Consider the following 20480-nt stretch of genomic DNA (forward strand, 5'->3'; position numbering starts at 1 on the left):
CCACCAGCAATTAAGGTTTTTAAGGGTTAAAAATTCTAATACATATGTAATTAAAGTTACTAGAAATAAAAAGATAGCTGTAGAAGGTTTATAGAAAAGGAATCTCGTGAAAGGAATTTATGCATGATCAAACTGGGAAAGACAGAATGAATTTATTATTAGGATTTTAAAAATAAGCTTTAAAATCAGTAAATTTTTTTTTTTTTAATTTTAAATTTAACATTTAAAAATTTTAAAATGTAAAATTAAAACTTAAATTTCTGGGGCTTCCTTGGTGGTGCAGTGGAGTCCGCCTGACAATGCAGGGGACGTGGGTTCAAGCCCTGGTCCAGGAAGATCCCACATGCCGTGGAGCAACTAAGTCCATGTGCCACAACTACTGAGCCCACGTGCCACAACTACTTAAGCCCATGCACCTAGAGCCTGTGCTCTGCAACAAGAGAAGCCACCGTGATGAGAAGCCCACGCACCACATGAAGAGTAGCCCCCGCTCACCGCAACCAGAGAAAGCCCGTGCGCAGCCAGCGAAGACCCAACGCAGCCAAAAATAAAATTAAAACAAAAACCCTTAAATTTCTTTCATCTGTTAAAAGAATAAAAATTTCTTGGACTATTGGTCTGCTTCTAGTAAGTGATTCAAAGGTTTTTCTTGATCTTTTAAGCAATCTGCCAAGGAAAGAAAGATTTTGTGTCTTGTCAAAATAATTTCCTGTGTTTCATGTTTTTTAAATCAGTTCTTTGATTACTTAAGAAAACTGAGTCTTCCTTATTAAAACAGCTTATTCCTTATTAAAAATAGTCTTCCTATTAAAACAGTCTTCCTTATTAAAACAGCTATTGTTTTGTTTGTTTGTTTTGGCAACTATTTAACTTTCTGCATTTGCCTTCTAAGACTCTGTCACTATGGTTAGATAAATAACTTAAGTATTGTTTCACAGTGACCTGTCTGACCAAGTATTTTAAAACCTTTTGATAAGGAAATTTCCTTGTCAATTCCATTATAATAAACTCTTATTAAATCTTTAACAATGGGCATTTAAAAAAAGTCTTCTGTCATTTCAGACAGTTATTGTTTTCCTCAGATGCTTTTGTAAAAGTGTTCCTACAAAAGTGCTTCATCTTCAAGAAGATTCACGGAAAGGACTTTTGAAAAGCACAGGTTTCTGAGAACTTTGAAGATCATAAAAATGAACTGTGTAAGAATTTCCAGAATTAATGGAAATACAAGATTTAAGCAGAACAAGAATTAATGACACGGGACTGAATGAACTGAGGAGGATGATTAAAATTTTTATGACTTTTTGTTGTAAAACATTGCTGGTTTCTTAATTTTTTTGTTTTTCCAGATTTAAGGAAACCTTTTCTCTTAAGCCATTTATGACTTAACAGCAATTGGTAAAGTATATCTTTGTAAACTAAGATGAAACATTTACTTTTTCTCCCTACCTGAACACTCCAGAATTCAGAAACTCTTAAATATTCTTTTCATGGCAATATAATTAAGTTATTTGCATAAGTTCAATATGAATCTGTTCTTGTATCAGGATACGACTGGAAACATTGGCTATATTACCAAGGCTTTAACTGGATTGTCATATTTGACAGAGATGTACATAAACTCAGATGGGACGAGACAGTTTTAAGGAATTAAGTTTGACTTTATGGAACCAATAAAGCCCCTTGAAAACTTGACCTGGTACCTTGCTTACAAGGTTCTAGCAAAGCAGTCTTAAAAAGAACTTACATGGTCAATCACTATTCTTGCTGCGCTTCTGTAAATAACCAAGCCAAATTTAATGCAGACAAATTAGTTTTACTGTGATTACCCATGGAAAAAATAAGCAGGGATAATTGCAGAGAGAAAAGTTATGCCTGCACCTTTGTGGATATTAGATTCCAGTCCTGTTAATTGTCTTTGAGGTTTTGTCACATATCTGTAAATTGGACTGGATCCTAAATTCTTCTAGCTCCTCAAATATCTGGCTACAACCCTCCAAACTAACATTTCCAAATTTCTCCTACACTTCTAATTTAGAGTCAGTAATAATAAAGACTGCCTTGAATTTCCTTGGACGAGAATTATAACAGATCCTCCTCACTACCCAGATGGCAGCCAAATTTCAGGGACGTGAATCTCAGATATACATCTCCAGCTGAAGAAGGCTCCACCTGACATCTGGTCCTATATAAACGCTGGAGACCTCCAAATCAAACTGATAGGAAGAGAAGCAGCTGACACTCAAGTAGAATGCTTCCTCCCAAGATGCTGGATCAAGATTCATGCTTTAACTAAACATGAAACCCCTTCTTCTCTTTCTTTCCTTTATTCTGGCATTGGCCTGAAAAGATAATGCCATTATTTGTATCTCCCAGGTCAATGCTCAGGGGGGTAACATTTCGTATTGCTTGATCGGTCATTAAAAAAACAAAACACTCTGATAGGTTCATGATGCAAGAGATCCCTGGTCTATTTCTTCATTTCTGGTTAATAACCCCAAACTTGGGGAATTTGGCATCCAGGCTGTATACAAAGTGACACAAGGCAAGGGTAACCAGAATAAAGCTGCCTGTGTGTTCTACAGATCCTTAAAATTTTACTGGTCTCAATGGCTGTCACATTTCCAGTACTGAGCACAGATTCAAATGGGAATTACCAGGAGGGATTCATGACTCTGGATTTGATTCCTTTGAGAGAACCCTACCTTCCCTGGGTAGGAGTTACTGCAATTGAGGCTATGATCAGGAACCTCTCGTTAACTCTTGAAAGCATTATGGAATTTGCCGCTAAAGCAACAACTGCCCAACAAAAATCCTTAGACTCTATGGCTGAAATTGTTCTTGATAACAGGATAGTCCTTGATTATATTTTAGCTGAGCCAGGAACTGTTTGTGCTGTGGCCAACGCCACCTGCTACACCTGGATTACCACTTCTGCGGAAGTTGAAACTCAGTTAACATAAGATCACTGAGCGAGCCACTTGGCTTAAAAAGGCGACTCCTTCAGTGGGGTCTTTGACTTATTTGGCTTCGATTGGTTTGGGTTTTGGGGACCATGGCTTCAAAGTGCACTTCAAACACTGGGGATTATCTTGCTTATTATAATCATAATGGTCTCCCCAGTGCGTTGCATTCTCTTAAAAGCTTTAAATGCATGTTTGCAGCTGCTAACCAACAAGCAAATGATTTCCCTAAGACTGGAAAATCAGTAAAGAAGCAAAGAGAATGACCAAATCAACAATTGTGAACTTGGAGCTGGGATCTGTGAATATTACATGGATTAAGCAAGAACATCACGACCTATGAATACCACACAAAGCATCAACAAAAACTGCAAGCAATAGTTGAGAGTGGTGCTAACCCCTTAAATTTTGATCATGACTCTCTCAGACAAGCTGAGAGTGTGATCAAAAGGGGGGAACTGTTAAAAAGGAACCACAGGCCCAAAATGGAGTCACTCGTGCTAAGTTCATGTCACCAAACTAGGACTCGATACCTAACCTAACTGCAGTTTCAACCTACCCCAGGACTGTAATCTAACTGGTCCTTCTGGAATTTCCTGGTCAGGACCAGTGAGGTAATCTGTCTAATAGAATCTTTGTCCCACAGAGGGAGGTGACCTTGCCACCTTGCCTGAAATAATCCTTGTTAAATTTATGTCTTCTTTGTCCCACTCCCCCTCTGCCTTTGAAAACCTTTTCCTTTCTGTACTCCTTGGAGCTCCTTTCTATTTGCTAGAAGGGATGCTGCCCAACACATGAATCACTGAATAAAGCCAATTTGACCTTCAAATTTATTCAGTTGAATCTTGCTTTGTAACAGGAAAAATATTTGTTATTAACACATGCTCTTTCATCTTAATCATAATTAAATCTTAAACGTACTAATATGTTTTCAGTACGTAGAATACGGCCTGGCACAACATCATTATATACTGTTGATGTAATAAATATCATTGTATGTTGTTTATGCAAATAAAACAGATTATTTTTTATTAAGGGCTTGTACCTTAAGCAACAAGAAGAGTAACTTAATAATTAAGTGACAGAGTTGCACAACCCTCACCACAATCTTTGTGCCCATCTGCCCTTATTCCCACCCCAGCTCCTGGCAACCATAAATCTACTTTCCAACTCTGTGGATTTGCCTTTTTGGAACATTTTATATTAGTTAGTCATAAATATGTAGGCTTTCACATCTTTTACTGAGCATAATGTTTTTGACATTCGTTCATGTTGTAGCATGCGTAAGTGCTTCTTTCCTTTTATTGCTGAATCATATTCCAATATATGGGTATATCATTCACCAGTTAATAAATATTTGGGTTGTTTACACTTTTTGGCTATTATGAATAATGTTGCTATGAACATTTGTCTACAAGTCTTTGTATGGACATATATTTTCATTCCTTTTGGTGGGCTGATACCTAGGAGTGGAACTGCTGGGTTATATAGTAAACCTATGTAAAACAGATCACTTTACGAAATGCACACTGCTACACAAAATTCTTCTGATAAATTTTTACTAGATCATATTTTCCACAGAAATAAAATTTATCATTTAATTTCTGTAGAAACAAAACAGAAATACATAAAAGTTTTAAAAAGCTTTCTTAGAATGTAGGAAAGACCTTCACACACTTACCTCTACAGACCCTACGTGTGTAGCAACCATCTCTAAAAGACGCTGCAAGTTATTTCCCACTTTTCGTCTTTCTTCAGTTGTGGTCTGCACAACTAGTTGGCATCTGTAGGATAAAAACTCTTGTTTGAATTGTCTAGGACAAAACCTAATATATCAGTTCTAGCTACCTCACTTCTTTTTATATTCAATAAAACCAGGCTGTGATTGGTATAGGTGCTGCTTGCCCAGTGTATCATTCACAAAGGTCCAGTTCACAATCATTAAAACAGAAATAAAAACATTTTCAAAGATCCCATGCAAGCAACAGCACAAAACAGCACCAAAACCTCATGCTTTAATATACAAAGCTTGGGAGCAAATTGTTTACCTGAGTCTCTAAAAGGATTGTAAACTTAATCAGGGACAAGACATTAAATACATATGAATGAGGAAATAGGAGTCTTAGGCATTCAAATTTAAATTAAAAACAAAGACTATATGCCAAAGATACCTTCAACTAAGTTTTCTGTCCCTAGGCTACAAATAAGGAAACAAAGAGGTGTGATTTTCTTAAGGATTAAGGTGTGATTTCTTAAGGTTGGATACTTCCAACCTCAAAGAAAGTTTATTTTGTAGTTTTTTTGAGGGCCCCTTAACACTTAAAAGAAAAAAAGTGTATTTTAATATAAATTAACATAGAGCCTATGGGTTAGCTATTCAGTCCCCTTCTGACTGAAAAGATAATAGGGGGGCAATAGCTATAATGGTAGCAGAATGTATTTATCTAGGGAAAGTATCTCAAGTGTCTCAAGCTGTTCTGCTTAAGTTCTGCTCATCACTCCCTCTGCCCCAAATAGCTCTATAATATAAATTAAAGCAAATAAACTTAGGCCTAGTTTTATATAAATGTTAAGTAACTAAACTGAAAATAAACATTACAAATCTTGGGAAGATGAACTTACTCCCGCTGAATAGCATCTAACTCATTCATAGCTTCACTGAGGCCCTCGTTAACTGCACTCTCCAGCAGGTGCTTGTGTTTCTCCAAGGACTCCAGCTCATTGGCACATTTTTTGTCCTCTTCCTCAGCTTCCTATCAGGATAAAGTCATGGTTAAGTTTTTTCAGTATTCACATTCTACAAACTCCAGGAGGATTTAAAAAAATGTATGTAAAGCATTTAAAAAAATCAGGTTGTACCATCATTTGTATTTGCAGGATGCTTACTGCTTTACATGTAAGAGACTTTTAAAATGGTCTTTTGGAAATTTTATACTATAAACATAAATGTGACCTTTTCAATAGGCCTATACAGAATTCATTTAGCAGTAATTTCAAGTCTGTACTACAGGAAATATACTGAATCACAAATGCAAGTATAAAATATTAATGGAATACTAAACATGTTCTATGGTAGAATAGCTGAATTCCAGAAAAAAGTCCTCTAGAAAAACAAAATAAAATAACTCCTTAAAATAAACTTTGGGTGAGAAGATTAAACTAAAGACAAGTTATAGGATATAGCTTAAAAATTTCAGTTTGATGTCAGAATAGATGCCTAGTCCATTAACCATGACATGGCTTTGGATAACCTAAACAAATGGGCAAAGTTCTTACCTTAACTTTTTGTTGGTGAAGATCATCCAGCTTTTGAACTTCTTCTTTCAGAGTTCGCACACTTCTCCTGCTTTCTGTGATCATTGTATTTAACTTGAGGAATAAAACTTTGGTTGAGAAATCATAACTACACATCAAAAAAATTTTAACAAGTTATAAAACTTTTATGTTATCAATCAACTAACTAATCCATGTTATTTCTTCTAGTTCTCGTGGGCTCTTACCTTTTATTTGTCCTATAAATTTATTATTTCCCAAAGAGAAGTTAATTTCAAGAAGACATGTTTTTTAATACATAATATTTAAATGCAGAGTGGTATAGTAGGGCATTAGTTAGGAATTAAAAATCTGGCCTAATTCTCACTAAAATAAAGATACCAATATCTGTTTTTCCACTAGTAGCTGTGGGAGTACTTTTTAAGATCTCATATATATTATACAAGTATTACATATAATTAATATTCTTATATTAACTTAATAAATACAAATTGTTTTGCTCTCTAGTTTTGAAGTCTCACTTTATTTAGATTTTATCTACTTGAGTTAGTTATCTAGATTTCATTTGTGTGTTCACTTTCTGGGATGTTAAAGAGAACTATTTATATTGATTTTGTTTGATAATATTTGCTAATTGGTTATAGTCAATGCATTCTTCCAAAGAGTAATAAAGTAACTACATTTAATCTTGTTCAAGCTTGAGCTTTAAGATCTGATGAAACCAAAACTGGGAAAAAAAAAAGTGTTTCTAAAAAAAAAAGAAAAAAGTGTTTCTGAAGTTCATTTCCTGTTGACAAGTGCTGATACCAGTTGATATTGGTAATTAATAGAGAATGTTTTTCAGCTAGATCAAGATGATAATATTTCCAACAGGAAACAGAAAATAGTTGACATCTTTCTTTAAAAGGATGATTCTACACATACATAAATTAAAAAAATATATACCTTTTGGGAAAAATTTAGTGAAACTATTGTTATTTGGCAAAAGATAGGATGGTAAAATGACCAAACTTATTAAAGAAACCTGCACATAGTACTTTTTTTTTCCCCTTTTCTTTTCTTGCATATAGTACGTCTCGTTCAGTCATCCAAAGTCCCTTGTAAGGGACATTCCTTTCTTATTTACAAGAAGAGAAGAGTGGGCTGGAAAGAATGCTGTTTACTCAGGATCACACAACTAGCATACGCCCAGAACTCAAAACTAATTCTAAGGTCTTTTTCTAATACCACTTGTCTTTCACATTTTAAAGACCAGAGCTACTGAAGCTATAAACTTTGCTTCCAGTCTAAAGATATGCTACTTCTGAAGTGAACAAACTGTTTCATTAAACTCATCTGCATTAAGACCAATCAACACCCAAATAATCAGAACTTCCACTAGGCCCTCCTGGTTGATCAAATGTGTTGTTTACTTTTATCTGAGCAGCTCTACTTTCCATGTCAGCTTTACTAAAGTTACATCAATTAATTAAACATTTTTTTCCCCGACTACAAAAGTACACATTTCCACTGTGGTAAACAGGGGAAGCATTAAAGAAAATAACAATCACCAATAATTCTGCAATCCCTAAGACCTACTAAGATTTGGTTTCCTCCCTCCCTCCCTTCCTTCTTCCCTTCCTCTCTTTCCAAATTTCCTTCCCTCTTTCCCCCCCTCCCTTCTTTCTTAGCTCTCAAGTTGCTTATAAGCAAAGAAGATACCATTAATTAATTAGATGATTTTTTTTCTTCTATAATTGAGATGACAGAAGCCACTAGACTGCCTCCAGTCAACCAACCAACCAGCATGAGACCTTTCCTTCTTCCTTCCAGTCAGTTTCAGGATGCAGGGCACACATTTTCTTCATGAAGAGAAGTAACCCCTCCAGCTCTTCTCTGGATCTCATGCGTTTTTATTTCTTCACAACCAGGCTCAAATCCATCAATTCCTTTCGTTCCTAATTTTTTAAACTTTACCCTCTTTCCATGAACTCTCTCCCTCGTCATTAAAACCAAACAAACCCCTCCCATAAACAAACAAACAAACAAATTACACACAAAAAACCAAAAATCTTTCCCACACACCACTTTCCAGCTACTGTTCCATCTCCCTTCCTTAGATTCAAACATTTGCAATAGATTTGTAGTAGTCCCTGAAGAACTACCTTTTCAGATTATAGTATCTTCCTCTTTTACCATTCAAACTCCACCAGTAATATGCTTTCTGGCTCTTCTGGTTCATGAAGTTGCTCTTGCAAATGTCATGAGGAACACCTTTACGGCTAAAGCCAACACGCACCTTTCAGACTTAATCTGAGTAACATTTGTAGTTACTGATCACTCCCTACTGAAACCTTCTTCCTTGGTTTTTAAGACCATGGAAACTCCTGGTTTCCTCTTTAAGTCTTGGGAGGTCCTTCTAATTCTTTCTTATAGATTTCTCTTTCTCTGCTTGTACTTTGGATGTGGATGTTCTCCTAGTATTCTCACCTTGGCTGTATTCTCATTCGCTCACTTAGGAGAGCTCTCTCTCATTCTCACACCTGGGGAATCTCCTGACTGTAATTACATGTATGCTAAAAATATCTATCTGTATCTATATTATTTCCAAACCCCAACTGCTTACTGGACATTCTCTACTTTGATATCCCAGAGACCTGAAACAGCATATCCCAGCCTGAAATTCTCTGTTCTACAACCTTCTTTGTATTCTTTATCAAGGTTTTAGGACATCACCATTGACAAAGAATCTCTCTTTGACCAAACTACTCAGGATCTTCTGAACTCTCTTCTCAATTAGGCTGACTTTCGGGCGTTCATGTTTGTCTCTGTATTATCCAATTTTAAGCAAGAATCCTGCTAAGTCACTTTAACCAGAATCTCCCATCCCGAATAACTGATCTGGTTCCTCATCCTCTACCACGCCCCAGGTGATGGCTGATCACCTTGGCCTGCCTTCAGCAAGAAACCTGTTAGGTTGGTTTAGCCAGAATCCCCCCTTACCCTGATATTTCCTCTCAGTAATTTTCCATCCACTGATCCCCACTCTGCTCCCTGGCTATAAATTCCCACTTTTCTTTGCTGTATTTGGAATGAGCCTAGCCTACTACAAAACCTCACTGTAATAGCCCCCCCTTGAATAAAGTCTGCCTTATCACCACTAACAAGCATCATAAATAATTTTTCTTTAATACCATATACCAAAGCTGGACACCTGGACATTCTTAATTTCTCACTCTTCCTTAACCTTCACATCCAAGTGGACCACTAAATTATGCTGTTTCAATTCTTTTTTTTTGGCCGCGCTGTGCAGCTTGTGGGATTTTTAGTTCCCCGACCAGGGATCGAACTCCGGGCCCTCAGCAGTGAGAGCGAGGAGTCCTAACCACTGGACCCCCAGGGGATTCCCTGTTGTTTCAATCTTTAAATCTCTTTTCTCCATCCTCACTGCAGTAGCGTTGGTTTGAATCCTTATGGCTCAGGATACTGTTAGATCTCTTGTGTGTCTCTAGTCTCATGTACCTCTAACCTGTTCTTCAAAATGTCAACACTGTGAGCTTACTAAGATACACAGCTTTTATTCCCTTGCTTAAAAACCTTCAATGGTCCCTGCTACCTATAGAATAAAAATTCAACCAGTAAGCAAGAACAAGTAAGTCTCTTCAGAATTAGGTTTTTGTTTCTCCAGGCTTCGCCTCTATCCTATTGATACTTAAACTCATGGTAATTCTTTTTTTTTTTTTCATGGTAATTCTTTAACATGCCATGCTCTTTGGTCTCTGGGCCTTCAGCAGTAGGGATGTGTGTGTATCCTTTCATGTATCCACTGGCCAACTCCTACTTGTTATTCATCACTCAGCTCACCTACCACTTCCTTCAGAAAGAACCTTGTGCTTATCTTTGGTGTATTATAAGTATCCACGGCATGCTGTATTTACACTCCAAAAGTATTATGATGAAAGTGATTGTTTTCATGTCCACCTTTCCACACAAAATAAGAATTCACAAAGGCAGATATTATATCACCAACACTGATTACAGTACAGGCATGTACAGCAGACTCTTAAAAAAGTTTGCTAAACAAATTTCAATTGCTAATATTTAATTTAAACTTTACACTTTATTCATAAGTATGATTGGTTTAAATTTCTTCTTTTGTGATAATCTTCGTTAGGTTGCAGTATGAGGGTTACACTAGCCTTATAAATTCCCTCCGTATTTATAGTGTTTCCATTTCTCATTTTGTTTTTTCCTGCTTTTTCTTGAACGGTTTTGGCAATTATTTTAAAGTACTTATCAGATTGATTAGTTTTGTTATTTTAATCTATTAATTTCTGTTTAACCTTTACTATTTCAAATGCTATTTTACCTTATGCCATCTTAACTTGGTTAAACTACTTGTCAAATTAGAAAAAATAGTTTTAGTTTTTAGTCTCAAGCATATGACATCACTGACCACTCCCTTTTTTCCAGTTTTATTGAGATATAATTGATGTATAACATTGCATAGGTTTAAGATGTACAGCAAGATGATTTGATATATGTATATATTGTAAAATATTTACCACAAAAAGATTAGTTAGGATCACTCCTTTCTTGAAAAGTCTTCCCTACTTTGCCTTTTATAGCATATCCTCTTCTGATTATTCTTCAACTATTCTGTCTACTTCTTCTAAGTGCTTTTCCTACAATTTCCTTCTTTGGCCAATCCTTTGCCTCTTTCTTCTACAATTCTCCCTAAGAAATATCACCCACATCACTGGCTTCAACAATCACATATAGAGACCCTAAAATCTGTACTTTCAGACACAATATCTCTTTTATGTTCTGAATCTATTGCTTCAACTCCCTTTTGGTTTTCTGTGGTCAGTGGACAGCAAGCTCATCTCCCAAGCTGTCCTGGTTACTCCCAGCACTAGGTTTTCCTCCTCTAGGTTGCCCACCCCAGAAAAATGGAAGTCACTGTTGATCCTTCTTTCTCTCCTAGCTTTCTTTTCTTTTTTTTTTTTTTTTTAACTTTTTGGCCTGGCTGCACGGCATATGGGATGTTAGTTCCCTGACCAGGAATCGAACCCACGCCCCTTGCAGTGGAAGCGCAGAGTCTTAACTGCTGGACCGCCAGGGAAGTCCCCTCTCCTAGCTTTCATTTGGCCACGAAATGCTTGGGTCCTACCTCCTTAACATTTCTTAAACCTGTCCCCTTCTTCATTTTCTATTCTAATACTATGGTTTAACCTCTTAATTTCAGTTCCCCTCTATTAAGTCATTTTTTTCTATGCCCAAAGGAGTTTTGCAAAAAAAATGCAACTCTGATTAGCATAATTGCATATATTGGTCTTCTCCAAATGGGCTTTATATTTCATATAAACTTTAGTTATATTTATCTTTGGAACATTAATATGGGGCCTAGCCTATTGTAGGCATTTCATAATCGCCTTCCCACCCTGTCCAAACTTTCCTGCCTATAGCTTTTAAAAAGTTTCAAGTCAGGGACTTCCTTGGTGGCACAGTGTTTAAGGATCCACCTGTTGGGGCTTCCCTGGTGGCGCAGTGGTTAAGAATCCGCCTGCCAACGCAAGGGCCACGGGCTCAAGCCCTGGTCCAGGAAGATCCCACATGCCGTGGAGCAACTAAGCCCATGTGCCACAACTACTGAGCCCACGCACCACAAGTACTGAAGCCCATGCACCTAGAGCCCACGCTCCACAACGAGAAGCCACCGCAATGAGAAGCCCACACACTGCAACTAAGAGTAGCCCCCACTCGCAGCAACTAGAGAAAGCCCGCACACAGTAATGAAGACCCAACGCAGCCAAAAATAAATTTAAAAAAAAAGAAAAGAGGAAGCCATACAAGGCTAAATTCTTTTAAAAAAAAAAAAAAAGAATCCACCTGCCAATGCAGGGGACACGGGTTCGATCTCTGGATCCTTGATCTGGGAAGATCCCATATGTCGTGGAGCAACTAAGCCTGTGTGCCACAACTACTGAGCCTGCGCTCTAGAGCCCACGAGCCACAACTACTGAGCCCACGTGCCACAACTACTGAAGCCCATGCACCTAGAGCCCACGTGCCACAACTACTGAGCCCATGTGCCTAGAGCCTGTGCTCCTCAACAAGAGAAGCCACCTCAATGAGAAGCCTGCGCACTGCAACGAAGAGTAGCCCCTGCTCGCCACAACTAGAGAAAGCCCGTGCGCATCAATGAAGACCCAATGCAGCCAAAAAAAAAAAAAAAAAAAAACATAAAAAAGTTTCAAGTCAGTTGAAAATATGTTTCAGTCAAGAGGTTCCTATTGCTTGAAATTCACACCTTTTTGAGAGTCTTCAGGTTTATTGCCCATTCCAACCAGAGAGAAATTGAACTGAAGCAGGCTAAAGGAAGACTTTACCTCAAACAACCATCACCCCTGGGGAACACCTGTTAAAGCAGCCCGAATTCCTATCTTCTTTCCATACTGTGATGTTACAAAACCCACAGATTTGTAGAAAGCCCAAATTATAGTAACAATAGTATCATGAAACTCTTCACTTATCTAACAACATTTTCTGTTTGTGGGAGGTGTGAAAAAATTCTCTCTAATACAAAATTACTTTAAAAGTTATCTGTGAAATGCATAGATTTTATTTCCAGATGAGAGAAAATAAATGTTTGTATTCTCAAAAAAGACAGGATTTCTTTTATATCTTGAAATCTGTTAGCCAGAACACAATCGTTCTCGAAAAGCTGAATTAGCTAGGCGTTTCCTTTAACTGTTTGGTGTTATATAAATAATACCTTTTGCTTGCATTTGAGAAGTTTTTTTTAACTTTTCTTAATCAACTATAACAATGTTTACTCTAAAGGTTATTGAATATAATAGTATTCTTTCTCAGGTATATTGGTGATATTATGTTGCAAGTATCTCAGAAGCAGGAATTTTCTGAAATTACTTTTGGAAATAGACTCTTATAGGCATTTAAAGTTGAATCTCCCTGAATTCTATGGTCCTGAGAAATCTGGTAAATGGAAGTCTCTTAATGTACCATAGTTAGTTAGCTTCTAACTGCAAATGATAACATACTTACTTTTATGGTAGTCTCCTCAATTCCCTTTTACTATAAAAAGGAATATTACTAAATTATCTTAAGTTAAAGGAGGCAATTCTCCGTTAGAAAAAAAGCAAGCTTTACTCAGTTTCATATCACTTCATCATCAATGATATGGGAAGCTTAGAATGTTTAAGTAACTTAAAAAGTTACTTCAAGTATTTCTAGGTCACGGGTATACCTGACTCTCATTTTTCATAATATTTTATTAAAAATTCATTCCTTATCAATCAGAAAACACAAAATGTTATGTTTGCTTATAATGACTCTGTTTCATTACTTACTTGTTCTAAAGTATCCTCTAACCCCATCTTTTTATTTAGAGCTTTATTAGTTTCTTCTTCAGTTTGGTTCAAGAGTTCTTTGAGTGGTACCTATAAAATACATAGGAATATGGGTTACATATGACATATGTAATTACAAAATTTCTCTCATGAGGCACCTTTTGGAGAAAAAAAGTGAAGCCATGGTATCTTTAATCTAATACACCATCAGTAAGAAAATAAAACAAAAAAATTTTTAATGCAATTTCTATAACTATAGAATGTAACTTGCTTTTGGTTTTGAATAATTGCAAAATTCTAGATTTGCTTCTCTACTCTAGAAATTCGCTGTTATTATTTAAACATTCTATAAGTACACTTAGTTTAATTGAAGTACACTTGGTTTAATTGAAGTACACTTGAAAACAGCTTATATGTAGTTTTTATTTTTATGCTATGCTCTCTAGATGCATCATTTTTCTCTTAATCCTTTTCAATTATTTAGTCTTACAATTATCTGCTTATATTTCTTCTTTATTTTTACTTATTTATTCTTTTGGCCGCGCCATGTGGCATGCGGGATATTAGTTCCCTGGATTGAACCCGTGCCCCCTGCAGTGGAAGCATAGAGTCTTAACCACTGGACCGCCAGGTAAGTCCCTCTTCTTTATTTTTTTGCTCCTCATTCTAACTCTGTTGTAATAGCAGAAGACTTGAAACATGGCAAATGTCCATCAGCAAGGACTGGTTGAATAAGCCACACAATGTAGGACTGAGGCTACAAAAGGAACGAGGAAGATCTCAACACTGTCAGGGAGAGGGAAATTCCCCCGCTACCCTTCTTGAGTTCTTGTGGCAGGACTTATAACAAAACTGAGAGAAAAGGGACTCTCACCACTTTCCCTTCCACCAGATCCTGCAGTCAGAGACCCTAGAGGCTGACATGGCAAGAAATCTTACTTTCTGCCTGCTTTGGCAGATGTCCCAGGATCTCTCAGTGGCAGCAGTTTTCCAGCTGGTGATTTCTCCAGCCTGGCTTGTCAAAACTGCCTGGGAGAGGGAAACTTCCCCCTCCCCAACAACATACTACTGTGAGAGATCTGGGGTGGGTTGATCCGTGAATAATGGAAGGTGGGTGTCCAGATATAACTCAGAGACAGCCAGATGGAAGAGATGCATAGGGCAAGGTATGTGGGAAGAGGTACAGCGCTTCTATGCTCTCTGGGCATGCCACTCTCCCTGCATCTCCACATGTACACCAACAAGCTCTTATCTGCTTGCATTTCTTATATTTATCCTCTATTCTACTGATTTTGTTTGAACACAGTACTTCATTCCTTCCCCTTTTTCTTTTATTGAGATGAAACTCACACTTTAAAATGGTTAAACTGAAATAATTAAGTTAAAATATTAATTTAACATAAACTCTTTTAAAGTGCACAACTCAGTGGCATTTAGTACATTCACAATGCACTCTCATTCTAGAACAATTTCATCACTCCAAAAGAAAACCCTGTGCATTACTATGTTTTCAGTAGGTCTTTTGAAGTCACTGCTGAGTTTTAATTTTGGCTGTTCTTTTTTGAAAGATGCAATTGCCTCTTTAATCTCTTTAAGAACTTTTCTCCAAATACTACTTACAACAGTTGGGGCTGCATCTTCTTGATGCTATTTCTATTTTTATTGTCCTATTATGTAAAACTATTTCCAGGGAGCCAAAAAAAATTTTCCATCTTTTCTGAGCATATGCATTCTTTCTGAACCAGGTAATCTTTTTTACAGCAATTTAATTCAGGAAATTGTTTTCTTGAACTAGCATGAAAAACTACTCAAAATAGAGGTGAGTAAACTCTATCTGCCTGCCTGCCTATCTATCTACCTAACTATTGCTTGAGAAACAATACAGTAAAAGATTAAATGTTTACTGGATGCATTTTTTTCTATTAAAAATGAGTTTAGCTTTATTTAATCAAAGTCTGTCCACCAACAAATTATAATCTGGGAAAGTAGGAACTGTATCTTTCTAGGTATTTTTTTTTTTTTTTGGCCACACTGCACAGTTTGTGGGATCTTAGTTCCCTGAACAGGGACTGAACCTGGGCCCAGCAGTAAAAGCGCCAAGTCCTAACCACTAGACCGCCAGGAAATTCCTCTTTCCGGGTATTTTATCTCCAGCATGTAGCAGGTATGGAACGTAGTATGTACTCAGTAAATAATTTATGGGATAAATGAGTGATTCTAAGGGGAAAAAAAATGCACGGCTTTAGACTTTGATTGACATGCTTCTATTAAAAAGTATTTTGAAAACTGACATTTTTTGGGGGGCCACTAAAATACTAAAATCTGTGAATAATTGAGAAGTTGAAATTAACATTTTTCTTCTCCAAATTACACCTTTGACTATATTTGAAAATTATGTGCAGTTTTCTCATTATTGACTCCTGGTGCTACTTAGTGCTCTATTATAGCTCATGCCTTCATGTGTGTCCTTGTGCCTGAAACTTTTCCACAGACCACCCTCATAAACATCTCATCTTTGAAGATTTCATTCCAGGTTCACCATCTCTGTGGGGACTTTTCTCTCAATTCTGAGAACTGATCTTGTTACCATACCTTGTAAAGGCTTCTAATAAAGCACGTATATAGTATTTATTTTTATGCCTTTCTCGCTGAGGGGACTAGTAGCAACTTGAGAGCAAGTATCAGGTCATTTTTGTCTTTATAATCCTGGCGTCTATTTTATATGTAATCATATCTTTTATTGGATAGTTGAATAGGTGAAGTATGTAGAGAGGAAGACAAGGCTTTATAATCTGGAGAGTAAGGTACAATAGAGAGCAGATGTGTACTACCAAGAGGAAAGAAGATAAAAAGTTTCAGTGCTGTATTTCTATGTTCAGTCCTGAGTTATGGACATGCTAAAGTTTAAACTCTTACTACAAATATTATGAGCCAGACATCAACCATATCATTTAAAAACCTTGTGAAGTACTCACGACTACGTACATAAACTTGAGCTCTGTATTTGACAAGGCAGTTGGCACCAGCTTCAGGATTAAACTTAATTTCAAAGTCATAACCTTTGGAATTTTCAGCACCCTTAGGGATAAGTTTTAATTTTCTAGCCAACTTATGATACTCTGCTAATTGTGTTTCAATCTGTAAGAAGAGAACACAAAAACAAACATTAAAAAAACCCAGAGCCCCATTCCATATGGTTTACAATTGGCATTTTTTGCCAGTTTTACACAAAATTATGTGTTTTTTAGTAGTTTATAATTTAGTATTTTTATAGTAGTTTATAATTTATTTTTTTAGTAGTTTATAATTTAGTATTTTTAGTAGTAAGAATGGCAGTTTTAAAATATAAAGAATGAAAGATTTTTTTCACATTAAATTGTAGGATAGTTTTAACACCATAATTAATTAGTCAGTAATATACTACTGTTCCTCCATTTATCTGACAAAGACTTTGGAATAAAAGCCCATGTTTAGGTATTAACTAAAATTTACTTTTTAAAGTACCAGAGAAATTATGAAACAAAAACAAACTTAGTTTTGTCAATGTACAAAATATTTCATTTATCCAAAATTAGAGAAATGTAGTCACTTAAGTTTCAAAATATTATTTCAACTGTTTTGATAAAAATATTTTACTAATATGTTCCACATTTCCTGGTCTCCTTCCCTTTGTTCAGGGCTCTGTTCAAATTACATCATCAGAAAGGCTTTCCCTCTAATATAACACCCCCAATTTCTCTACCCTCTTGCTTAACTCTTCTTCATAGCACTTATTACTACCTGACATATATTACTTATTTGTTCATCTCCATTACTTGAAAGTATGCTCCATGAAAGCAGTTGCATCCCCAACACCTAAAACAGTACTTGGCATACAGTACCTAGTTTTTGATTAAATAAATGAATTTGCAGAGTCTAGGCAATTTATTTTCATACTGCTTCCTCCATTTAGTTCATACTTAGTTTCTCATTGCTGTTATCCACCCATAAAATTGAATACTTTGAAAGAATGAAATGGCAAAAGTACTTATCGGAATCTGATTAAATAATTTGCAATTTCCAAAAATTTATCAGCTCTCAAAAGCAATACTACTTGTATGTTAAATTTAAGATTCCTTATTAATAAATCAGGAAATCATTTCAACTACTATAGTAGCTCTCTAGGGACAACTAAAGTATGTAGGTCTATTTGTCCTTACAGTAAATGATCACAGGGGTAGTTTCTTCTGTTTTTCAGCAGGATTTTATTTCTGTAATAAAACAGCTTTCTCAAGCCCATGCACTTTATCACACCTAACTGCAGGGAGAGCAAACATGTGGCACATTTCTCCTTCCCACAGCTAATTCAGACAGTGAAAACTCATCACACTCTTTCCTGATGAGTCTAGATGCAGCCTCAATGTCTATCTCAACAAAGAGCTCCAGAAGGACACTACCAGTCAGAGGTGGCATGTGGAATAAAAATCAGTCTAGAAATAAAGGTAATGGGTGGAATGTTTGTTTGCCTTTTGCATTCTGCTACCATTCTTTAATATCTCTCCTACTCAGTACCCTAAGGCTTTCTTCTCACTGTCCATGGCCCTACTCTTGCCCTTCATAGGCCACTGCTTACCCACTTCCCAGATAACTTTCTCCTTTCAGCCTGATCCTCCAAATCAAACATAGCATTCATACAGCTAGATTTCGCTAGTTAAACAGAGTTTGCCTAAGTCCAGAGACTCGTAACTTCCCCTTTCCCACACAGTGCTTGAGAGAGAAAATATATTAATAATTGTTGAAGTGACATTTCAGGTTCCCGACCTAGTCTAACCACACTTTATTTTATAAATAAGGAAACTGAGGCTATGAGAAGTCAGAAGACACGCTGAGGTCACAGAAACATGTGGTGGTGAATCCAGGGCTAACACAGGTTTACCAAATTCTAGGTTCAAAGACTTTTGGGATCACCACCACAGCCTATTTCTTATAAATGTATATTTTTCTCCTTAATACACGGGGACAGAGATTACCAGGTCAGGAGTATGAGGGAGCACATATGAATCTCCAATAGCATTACCTACAATTCAGCTTGTTATTTCTACTACCTTACTGCCACAGATCCTTATCTGACTGGTTTGCTCCCTTCTACCCATTTTTCACATTACCAAAAATGAGATCTTTCTGAAATATGATCTTATCTGTTTAAAAATTTTAAAGGCTTCCTGGAGCTTTCAGGATAAAGTTCAAACTTCTAAACGTGAAAAGGATCTTCACCACTTGGTCTCTGCTTATCCTTGAATCTCATCTTCTGCACATGCTCCTGTCCCTTGCTACTAAGCTCCAGCCATACGAAAACCTTAGGGTATCAGAGTGCACCATGCTATTTTCTCCCTGAGCTTTCCCACAGACTTCTTTGTTTGCTGGCTCCCCTAGCCTTGCCATGCTAACTCTCCCTTATACTTCCCAATTCAGTTCAGGTGTACATCTTCAAGGAAGCCTTTCTAAAATCTACCTCCATCCATCTCCCCACACCATGCGCACCAAAATCTTGGTTAGGTGTACTATATGCTCCCTCTGTGCAAACCTCTATTGGAGGTCTGATCTCATGGTAGAAAAATATCAACTAGAATGGAAGTTTCTTAAGCTTCTATGTCTTTTTATCTCCCCTCTATGCCCAGCATGGTAAGTGGCACACAGCAGATGTTAAATAAATGTTTAAGTAGTGAGGAGGTAAATGAAGAAGTGACTCATATCCACTTCTGGAATAAAAGGCTTGGGATTTATGAAAATTATTTTCATGGCCTTAGAGACTTTTTTGCTCACTTCTTGTTTCACTATTGGAAAATACAGGCTACCTTAAAAATGACAGAGAAATTGGGCTGTTATTGAATTGACATAAAGGGATGAGCGTCTTTTTAGTAAAATGTCAATGCCGAAAAATTTTACCTCTTTAGCCAATTTATTCTACCCACTCAGTTGTTCTTAACTGGGATAGACTTTTACAAACGTAAGTTTGAATGAAGTGCCACTCTGGGAACGGTATGACATACCGCCTCTTTGCCTCGGGCATATTTCAGTTCCTCATTCCACAACTGCTGTTGTTCAGCCTCCAGGTCCTTGGTTAATTTATTAATGGTCTGCTGCAATTCATTTCTTTCATGATTTATTCTCTCAATGTCTGCAACTGAGTACTTCTGGTTATCAACAATATTCTGTAGTCGAGAATTCTCCTGTTTCATTGTTTCACATTCTAGTTCTGCATTGAAAAAGAAAAAATTTGTTAAGTTCCTTCAATTCCTACAAATAAAGTGATGCCATTATTTAATAGAGTTGATCCCACACATAATGATTATGATTAAGAATTGTTAGACTTAACAGATAGTCTGCTATTGTTCAGTTAAAATGCTTTTAATACTCCTACATGATTCTCTGCAAAAAGTCAGAAAAGCTGCAAGTTTTTCACAAACAAAAAATATTTATATAAACATACATCAGTTTATTCTTATTTCACTGATATTTTCAGTGGCTTCATAAGATATTAAGCAACCATAATGGTTAGGTTCTTGCTTTACTAAAATTTGTAATCATGAACGATGATATTGTACCAAGAGAAGATACAAACAGCAAATGATCATGAAAGGGGAAGAAAAGTTATCAAATTTATAATATTTGGTGTTCTATCGAACAGTGATGCCAACATTTTATGACTCATAGCTTATAAAAAATATGACAGTATTTTTAAGCAGACTGGGATACATGGATGAGGATGCTCCTGACCAAAGGGGTCACAGAAATCATCCTGAGGGCTGAGAGCATCAAAATCTTGGCTTTGTTATAACTCAGTCGTATTGTAGTACTGTAGTTGGGAAGCTCCACACCTGAGCTCAAAATGAATTAATGGTTGGTTTAAGTAAAA

The 20480-nt window shown here is 36.5% G+C and overlaps 1 protein-coding gene across 2 annotated transcripts in view; it reads right to left on the minus strand.

Annotated features, from left to right (window-relative positions):
• NDC80 (NDC80 kinetochore complex component) overlaps nt 1-20480 on the minus strand; it is a 61829-nt gene that overhangs the window by 7181 nt on the left and 34168 nt on the right. For both annotated transcript variants that reach the window (XM_089894957.1, XM_022551354.3), the window contains 6 exons: nt 19615-19820; nt 16571-16723; nt 13586-13675; nt 6237-6329; nt 5583-5713; nt 4642-4744 (listed from right to left, as the gene is read on the minus strand). In XM_089894957.1, coding sequence (XP_089751083.1) covers nt 4642-4744; nt 5583-5713; nt 6237-6329; nt 13586-13675; nt 16571-16723; nt 19615-19820 — 776 coding nt within the window. The remainder of the gene's footprint in view (nt 1-4641; nt 4745-5582; nt 5714-6236; nt 6330-13585; nt 13676-16570; nt 16724-19614; nt 19821-20480) is intronic.

Source organism: Delphinapterus leucas, chromosome 14, assembly GCF_059928025.1.
Source record: "Delphinapterus leucas isolate spDelLeu-1000000601 "Yukka" chromosome 14, BTC_Dleu_Yukka2, whole genome shotgun sequence".
NCBI classification, from domain to species: Eukaryota; Metazoa; Chordata; class Mammalia; order Artiodactyla; family Monodontidae; genus Delphinapterus; species Delphinapterus leucas.